The sequence below is a fragment of the Macrobrachium nipponense genome, chromosome 32 (genome assembly GCF_015104395.2).
Source record: "Macrobrachium nipponense isolate FS-2020 chromosome 32, ASM1510439v2, whole genome shotgun sequence".
Classification (NCBI taxonomy): Eukaryota; Metazoa; Arthropoda; class Malacostraca; order Decapoda; family Palaemonidae; genus Macrobrachium; species Macrobrachium nipponense.
Genome location: NC_061094.1, coordinates 56,344,615 through 56,354,614, shown reverse-complemented (window position 1 = coordinate 56,354,614; position 10,000 = coordinate 56,344,615). Strand labels below are relative to the sequence as shown.

Here is a 10,000-nt window from a genome sequence, read left to right as displayed (position 1 = left end):
CGCACTCCGAGACCAGGTCGCACTCCGAGACCAGGTCTCATTCCAAAAAGAGGCCGCACAGACGATCATAGTCCAGTCGCTGAAACAGTCACACGCTACGAACACAGACGAACTCGGATGAAATTTTTTCTCAGTAAACACGTTCTAGAGATATTCCTTCTCATTCGAGTATCAATTTCTGATGTTTCTCCAGTGAAACGCTTCCTAGAGCTATATCCTACCTCCAACATCAATTTCTGATGTTTCTCTAATTAAATGCTTCCTAGAGCTATATCCTACCTTGAACATCAAGTTCTCCCAGAGATATCCTTAGGCTTCTTTCTTTCATCCGGTAATAACTGACACATGTCGATTTTTTTCCCCCAGGACTTACGAAGCTATGTTGATACCCTTTAATCTTCCAAATCCCGAGAATTCTCTTATTGGTTTCTCCCAACAGGTATTGGCAGTCCTCTTTCATTTCAGGGGAGGAAATGCTGGTGTTACATAAACAGAGAAAATGATGCTTTTATGAGCGAAAATCGTCGTATCTCCATCAGGGTCTATGACAGTTTAATCAAGGCGTGAATCTACGCTAAACTGATTAGTAAGGAAGTGATATTGTGGGCTATTATCTGAAAGGTGATATTCCTCATGTAGTACCTTGTTAGCTGAAATTTTCTTTTGAATATAATAAAGGCTTTTATCTATGGCAAATTATGTTGGATTTACATTTTCTTATAGTTTACGTCATTTATTAAATTTTTGTTGTACAAAATCGAAGGTATACTGACTTGATTTTCCTGTTGACGTTTGTTCTGCAAAGTTAGAAAGGATAATGTTTAAGGGGACCGCCTCAGTTGGGAGGCCTGAAATACGACAATTTTGAGGTCGGTGGGCGAAATCGAGTTTTACTCATTTCTGGTAACATTGGTGTGTGCCACAGCCAGACGTAAAATATTAGTGGTCTAGCTAACCTGTAAGTGGGCCAAAAATGATTTTTTGTGAAAGTATCTGCAATGAAAATATCACGAAAAATACGATGTTTTGTTATCCTTTCGTTCCGTTGCGTTTTACATAAATTTCCCATAGGTAATCATATTTGTTGTACGACATTTTTCCCATCCTATGCTTTCTGAAACGGAGAGGCATGAGCAGTGTTGCCACACATACGATAATTGTCGCACATGTACGATAAAAACGGCCTTGGTACGATGTACGGTAGCATTTTCCATAATCGTACGGTTTGTACGATAATTCTAAGGTGTTGATAAGTATATAATTACAAATTTAAGTGGTCGGTGAACTCCTCCGTGAAACAGGCTAATTTCTAAAAATAAATGAATAAATCAATAAAAAAAAAGAAAAAAAAAAACGATTTCAGAGTCCGTGCATGGCTTGCCGCCGCTTTCTCCAATTGTAACGTGGTCCAAAGCTATTGGAACAGTGGGAGGCACTGAAGCTATTTTCTTCGGAGAAGTGTTTCGCTGAGAAACTATTAGCAACAGAGTTGATTATCAACTCCCTTCATGATCCTTTCATGAAGTTATATTTCATGTTCCTTGACTGCGTTCTTCCAAAGTTTACTGAGTTCAACAAATTTTTCCAGTTAGATAAAGCAGTGATAGCAGTTCTCCATGATAAAGTGTCCATGCTATTCAGAGACCTTCTTCTCTCATTTATGGACAGGACCTATGTAATGAAAACTGATGTAAATACTGTAAAACCTGAAAGACATAACAGGCATCTTAGTGACAGCCAAATGTATGTACCTAGGAGTTAAAGTTATGCAGGGATTAAAAAACCCCTCCATACAGGAAAAGAAAGCTCAACAGCAGGAGTTTTTTCAGAGGTGTAGAAGTTTCCTTGTAGTGGCATGCACAGAAATAAAGAAGAGGTATAATTTCAATGATGGTGTCCTGTCAAAGTTAAACTGTCTCTGTCCAAAAAATGCCCTCTCATCAGAATTCAGAGAAGAATCCCCTCCTTATTCCCTCTTGCATCTGAGCTTCCCCTGATTGTACCCCCAGATGACCACTCACTACTTCAAAAGCTGGATGATCAATGGAGAATGTGTCCCATATTGCAACATGAACTTAAACATCTCGTTAATGAATCACCTGATAAGTTCTGGGGAGAAGTGTCCCAAAAAGAGTCTAGCTTTTCAGACCTAGCCAATTTTGCTCTAACTGCTCTTTACTTGCCGCACTCTAATGCTGAATGCGAACAAGTGTTCAGTAAAGTTAACCTCTGTAAAACTAAACAAAGAAACAGACCGAAAACAAGGACAGTTAATGGGGCTCTTCTCTCTGCCAGTTGCACGTTTATCATGTTCAGCTGGTGAGTCTCCACCTATAACAATATCATGTTACAGTTACCAAATGGTAACTGTAAATATCTATATAGACCCAAATGTGTGTTAATTACCAAATATTTACGGTCTTCTGGAGCAACTTCCATTTGCAAATATGCATTCTTGAGATCAAGTCTGGTATAATACTTATATCCAGACACATTGGAAATTAATTCTGACATATTAGGTAATGGGAATTTAGATTCATGAAGAATTTCATTTATTTTATGAAAATCCCCACAAACCCCAAGGGATCCATTCTGCTTCCTGACAGTAACAATTGGCATAATCTGAGAATTCTACTCTTTCTATAATCTTATTTTTTTCAAGCTCTTGCAGCGCACTCTCAACCTCACTGCGTAACGTCAGTGGCACCGTGCGGACCTTCTGAAAAAACAGGAACATGACCAACTTTAGGATACAATCGGGCTTGAAAGTTCCTACCAATCAAGTTATATGGGGAGTCTGACCCAACAATTATGAATTCAACGTCTGAATGATTTTGCTGTTTGTATTGAAAATTTGAAACTTTGGCCTTCCCAAATACTTTGATTGGCACTTAGTTATAACCCTGCAATTTAGTTCTACAGTTCAGTAATGTCCAATTTAACTTCTTGAAATCATCATACTTTAATGTAGAAATAGCTGAACCGGTGTCAATTTCAAATAAAAATGGCTTATGATTCAATTGACAACTAACAACATAAGGTTGAACAGAACTCTTGTTTACTATACATCTCAAATCAAGTGACTCTTCATTATTGGATTCCTCTTCTTGGATTATAACTTGATGAGTCTTCTTCAAGTGGGGTTTCGTCGTTGGCGGCGCTCTTGTGAAAACTAACCTGAAGCTGCTGTACAAGCCTAAGAAGACAATTGTCATAACTTAATTAATACTTTCGCGGGCTCAAGGTGGATTAAATACATACTTCGTGTAAAGTACTCACAGCTTTATTGTTCCTTCACTCCGTTACAGGTGGTATAACTTATGACTTATGCATAGCGTTACTCTCCTGATCCTGGCTGCCCTTTTTCGGATCTTGTTTACATGCTGACCTGTTTTTGACCGGGTCCCGCCAGCATTACAAAGTAGAAAAATAGTAATGTATCTCTATATCAGGGTTGTAACAGCAGCTATATGCAGTATGTATGCTATATTTTTTTCTTCAGTTTTAGATATCAAAGGTAGCGTTGGAATTGTTTAACAAGGAAATTCTGAAATGTCACCCTTGGGGAGATCCGGTCAGGGCGACGTAAACAGAACATAGAAAACAACTATTATTCGGTATTAAGTTGAAATAGGCATTTTCTGATAATTCACGGAACATTCAAATAGTTGTCGTTTATCTCCTATTTTATTAATCACTGACTTCTCAATATTGCCTTAACATGAAAACTCTGTGTGTGTGTGTGTGTGTGTGTGTGTGTGTGTGTGTGTGTGTGTAACACACTCGATCGGTGGCCGAGGCAAAACACCCTGTTACACTTCTTTACAGTATACATGGGATTTCTGAATGACGAGTCCAGCGCAAATTCATTTTAATAACTACCAGAAAGTAATCTATTTTTTTATATTTTACCGTAAATGATTTTTAATCACATAATAATATAGAAGCTTCACTTGTATGTGTGTTTACATCTATGGCATTTCAAAAGAAGTCTTGCGGTTTCTGCCGTTTTGTGTCGTCCGCCCGACGTCGGTGACGAAGCAAACTTTCATTATAAAGAGACTCCTGTTCCACAACTATTAACGTCAGTAATTTTATTTAATAGTGTATGAAAGAGGTGAAGATAGCTTTCTACTTATATAATATCAGCAGATTGATCTGAGAACGTAAACTGATGGGATTTCATTTACAAGATGGTTTGTTGAGTGTCTTCAAGACCAAGTAATTTCGCATAAGTTCCTGCAGCAATTTTACAACTGAAGGATACGGGTATGGTAGAAATCAATTAATTTATATTTTACTGGACATCAGTTGCCTTGTGAATGAAAAGGTATTGGTAGATCTATATAACTATTCCTCGGCGAGCTAAACTATGGCAGTTGACGTTTTTCTATGCAGTTTTGGTAATTTGGTATAGGTATTTTAGGCGGGTGAAAATACAAGAGCGAAATAGGCATACAAGGAGGTATTCTAACATTGCCATGGCAACCTGTAGTATCTGTAGGTTCTGATTCTGAAAAGGGTAAACTTTTTTGGGTTGGGGGGTGGGGAAGTGATACAAGGATATGTTTTAAATGGTCCATGATACTTTAATGAAGGGTATTAAAGTGCAGCGTGCACTAGTTAAGTAAGGACCTGGTAACTTAGGCTTGTGTTAGTGGTCTACCAGGCTATGACCTGATACCTAAGGTTTAGTTCAGGTTAGGTAAGGGTAGATTCCCAGCCGATAATTTTTAATGTTAAGTTCCCAAAGTTAGGTTAAGTTGCAGTCCAGGAGGCGGCAAAAAAAGTCTGGCTATGTAAGGCCTTCTGTGCCTTTGACTTGGTTACATTGGGTTGCAACCCTGTTATTTTAATTCACAGTTCCATAAATTAGAGTAGGTTGGGGGGACGCTCACAAGAGCGAATCCTCCTGGCATCCTAAGTTAGGATCCCCTGATAGGTGAAGTAAGTCAATGAGTTTTCACCCACCCAAATACCCAGCTTTCCATATAAAAGGGGGAGGGGGGCTTGTTTATTATATAGGAAAAAAAAAAAAAAAACGTATTTTGCCCATGCCCGACGTGCTAGATATAAGGATTTTTTTTTTCAATTCGTTCAAATGCAAATTTCCTCGTTAATTGTAGCACAGTAATACCTTGATAAAAGAAACAGTCTTCACAGTAATACTTGGATAAAAGGGACGGTCTTCACAATAATACTTGGATAAAAGGGACAGTCTTCGCAGTAATACCTGAATAAAAGGACAGTCACCACATTAATACCTGGTTAAAGGTGACTGACAGCACAGTAATACCTGGATGAAAGGGAGTGTCACCACAGAACACTGGATAAACGGGACAGTCACTACCATAATACCTGGATCAAAGGGATAGTTACCACAGCAATACCTGGATAAAAGGGACAGTAATACCTGTCAGTTCACCCCCAGGTCGGCCCACCAGTATTTGGGCCCCCGTCGGGGAGGTGACCAGATTTGAACGCCATTGGTGGTACCCTTGGCGGGGAGGAGACTCGGTCTGGCCGCCAGGGGTGGGGCCTCTAGAGGGGAAGCAAATGGGTTGGGTTGCCAAGGGTGGGCCTCCCAGTAGGGAGGCGACTGGGTATTGCCGTCAGTGTTGAGGATCCTTGTGGGGAGGACACCGATTTGGTCCCCTTGTGTGGGGCCGTCTGGCGTGGGGCCCACGGCCAGGAGGAATAAAAAGTCTAGTTTTTCAGACCAAGCCAATTTTGCTCTAACTGCTCTTTGCTTTAAACAAAGAAACAGACTGAAAACAAGGACAGTTAATGGGGCTCTTTTCTCTCTGCTAGTTCCATCAAAGGTTCTGGAGGGTCATGTGCTCATTTTACTCCTGCAAATGATATGATTTCCAGAATAATAATCATGCACAATTATTCCAGAACATCAGAGAACATGAATTTGATTTGAAAGAAGATTCTTAAAGATATACTTTACAATTTTTATTGATATTAATTTCTTCATCGTGGGATAGGTATCAGTACCAGTCATGTTTAATTATATATATTTATTTTAAATTACTACTCAGTGATGCTATTTTGATTTTTGATGTTTTGGAGTGTTTAAAGAGATGTATGAGTGGGCCTATCAACTCACATATCTTCGTGTTAATTCGTTATCAGTTTAGTTTACACTATGGAAAGAAGTGACGTTCTAAGCAGAATACTTTTTTTTTACCACATATATAGTAATATAGTAATAATTTGTTCATAACAATTGTTCATAACCTTAACTAATTATTTATAATTCCATTTTTTTCGTTTTTGTAGAGAAATGTTTTATTTGTATTTTTTTCTTAATTATGTAAATTGCAAGATATTAATGACTGCAAAGAAATCATACATATATTCATTATTTTGTCAAATTATAAAAATGTGTTAAATATCAGAAACAGTGTAAGATAATAATTACGATGAAACCCGCATACCTTTGATGTAACTACATCGTTCACTTCTGAGCCGGAGTTGTCAAGTACTCTTTATATCTAAGTCCGTTTTTTCTTGTTTATTCATCAAAATGCCAAGGAAGAAGCAGTCAAGAAAGCGTACATTAACTAGAGAAAGGTTGAAAAAAAGACTTAGAAAGATAACAAGAAAGAACACCAAGATGAAGCATGGGCATTCATCACCTCCCAGGCCTAGCTGGCGACAATGTGTGGGGTCGTGCCTCATGATACCCACTCCCTGGGGGGGTTTAATATCACTTTTTAAAGTGGGGGGACCAGATACCATAGAAGTATGCTGTTAAAATAAGAAAATCAAGCTTAAGTGAATTTTTATATTGATGCCTATGCGGTTTTCACTGAGAATTTCATTACGCAAACTTTAACACGCGATATCTCAAAACTATGTTTTTCAGTATATGGGTCGCTTTAAAACCCTAAGGCTTTTTTATTTGTTGTCCTATTTTCAAAATTCAAATACCATTGAAATCCTTGATAAATTCTACATCGAAAGAATTGAAAGAATTTCCAAATTATTCCAATTTCTATCTTTTATGAATTTTTGAATTAAGTAATTAAATAAAAAATCTTTCTCAATTCATTGGATAGAGCAACTCTTCGTGAGTATTAATTGCTTTAGTTATTAAAATTTAGTTAAAAACTAAGGAAGCCTTAGGGTTTTAAAGCAATGCATCTAAAAATCGGGGAAAAAATTTAATATAATAAAAACGAATGGATAGAAATTTATGAAACTTTATGTAGTAACTTTTCATTAGGTGACTTATAAATAGGTAGCAAAACATAATTGCTCCAGGCAATATTTCGATACCCTTCCCCCAAACTGAGGCGGTCCCTTTAATAGATATCGCGTTCTGTGTACGTTTTTCACATCAACCAATGTCCTATTGTCGAAATTGTTCAGAAAGTTGATTTCATCACCTTTGTTTGAACGTCACAGCTAAAGATTTTTACTTGGGATTTTGCTGAATGCCAAGGTGGACGTTTGACAGAAGTTTTCATTTTATGATAATTAGATTTGAATTGATGATATTGATGATATGCTTCCTGTAATTTTATGCTGGTTGGGTGAGGATTACCTCTACCTCTTCCAGGACCTTGTGTTTTAATCGTATTGAACGCTAATATATTTTCGCCTACTCGGGGAGTAGGCCTACAGACTACATTGTTGTTCTTGTTGTTCTTCTTCTTCTTGTTGGGGGAGTGTAAAAAGTTGATAAAGGTGTTTCGCGTTGAGTCAAAGGTACTGGAATTTTAGGATAAGATATTTATGATTTATTTATTATAATGAAAACGTAAAAAAAATAAATAATGTGTATGTTAAAAACAGTACAGACAAATTATTTTAATAAAATATAGCATGTTTATTTTAATGTTCGTTGGTGAAACAAGGCTTTATTTGACCGCAAATTTTAATACTTTCAATTTATGTTAAGTTACGAGTATACCTAATCTTTATAGCTTATCCGTGAGGGGAAAATCCTGTAAGCGTCCTGAGTAAGCTGGAGGTCGGGTCACGCCTCGTTTTCTTTATCGTCTTTTATTCTATTCAGTTCATACCTTCCAACTTCTTGCTGCATCACTATATCCCTATAGATAGTAAACAACCCTGGAGATAATACATTGTCGAAGACACACTTTTGCACTAAATTAATTACTCTCCGATTCTGTATTGGAGCACATGGTTCGTTTCCATCTTAAAAACGGTTTATCACACCCAACAACATGTTTCATATTCCCAATATTCCCCAAACCCTTCATTTTGGCTGTCTTTCATTCTCTGACATCCTTTTCCTATCAGCTATTCTAAAGAGAGTCAGTCATTTTATATAAGTTCATATAGGTATATCATAAATAAATCATTGTTCTTCCTTTGTAACTCCACTGTCATTTGTCTTAATTCTCAGTCAATATGTTCTTTGGTATACTAAGTAATGATACTCTCTTATTATTCTTGCAACTGTCTCTGCAATCGTAAACTTTATATACTTTCGAACAATTATTCGTCTTCCTTGTTACTTTGGAGAAATTATCTCACCCAGATATATAATTATGAGCCACTGGTTACTCGCTAACTCATACTATAACCTCTATATTGAACCCTAAATTAATGGAAAAAAAATTATACGGAAATTATAATAGAACGGCGTAGCCCGGAAACTATCGGAAACAGAATAATCTTGCCCAAATTCTCGATAGTCATATCTCACAGCTATGGTTCCATCTCATACCTGGAAAGCTAATGAGCCCATTGTGTGTGGAACCCCTTTTGTGTCTGGAATATCAAGCAGTTGGACATCTATTTCTGTATGGATGGCGGGCCTCTCTAGTAGAAGGGGCGAATCCAATTGGTGTAGATGTATTAAATGTAATCATATATGCATCCATTTGAGGTATAGATGTCTGATATTAAGGGGGAGAGATGAGGCTAGATTTTTGAGTATTTATTCACAGCCTATGAAAAATAAATGCAGCAGACTGATAAATTAAGGCTATTTTATGATGTGGATAGGTATCTATGTACTTGACAGTATTCGTAATTAATATGAAACCTTTGTTTTAGGCATGATTGTAATTATTATTATTCAAAAGATCAACCATATTCATAGGGAACAAGCCCACCAAAGGAGCCATTGGCTTGAATTTCAAGCTTCCAAAGAATATGGCGTTCATTTCAAAGACGTAACAGAAGGTAATATTTAAATATAGAAAAAAGAGATCGGTTGTTAGAAAAGAAATAATAAATGAGCAAGTTGATGAGTAGATAGATAAAAGTGTAAGTAAATGATAGAAATACAGGGGGAATTGCTGTAAGGTAGTAATGTACTGCATCTCAGCTTCTTGGCGCCTCAGTGGCGTAGTTGGTATGGTGTTGGCGTCCCACCTCGGTGGTCGCGGGTTCGATTCTCGGCCATTCCATTGACGAGTGAGAGATGTGTATATCTGGTGATAGAAGTTCACTCTCGACGTGGTTCGGAAGTCACGTAAACCCGTTGGTCCCGCTGCTGAATAACCACAGGTTCCATACAACGTAAAAGCACCGTACAAACAAACAAACAAGCATCTCCGCTTGAACCTGTGGAGACTTTTTCAGAGTCCAACGGTGTGAGGAACAAAGAACCTCTAGAACTGAGAAGTTCGACAGAGAAGCACATTGATTAAGTGAATGAACATCTTTCCTTATGACCCTAAGTTGTAAAGAACTTCTTTTCCTACACCGTTTAGAACTGTATAAAGCCAGTTTTCGAAAGTTAGCAGAATACGAGCCAAGAAACATATGTTAGGAAGTTAATATCTGTCATTGTAAAGGTTTGTCCCAAGGGTAATGATGTTTGCCGTTGCAGCTTTATCAAACGTTCCCGTAATACCCAAAAGAACCTATTGTTTGCAGAGGTATATTTGCCCTCTTAAAAAAAAGTTCAGGACATGGAATTCTCTCTCTCTCTCTCTCTCTCTCTCTCTCTCTCTCTCTCTCTCTCTCTGAAACACAGAGTTGAATTTAATATACATTTCGGTTTTTT

General features: G+C 37.5%; 1 protein-coding gene across 1 annotated transcript in view; it reads left to right on the top strand.

Annotated features, from left to right (window-relative positions):
* LOC135207432 (uncharacterized) overlaps positions 1–10,000 on the top strand; it is a 72,871-nt gene that overhangs the window by 79 nt on the left and 62,792 nt on the right. The window contains exon 2 of the mRNA XM_064239158.1: positions 367–439. Within this exon, the coding sequence (XP_064095228.1) occupies positions 367–439 (73 nt within the window). The remainder of the gene's footprint in view (positions 1–366; positions 440–10,000) is intronic.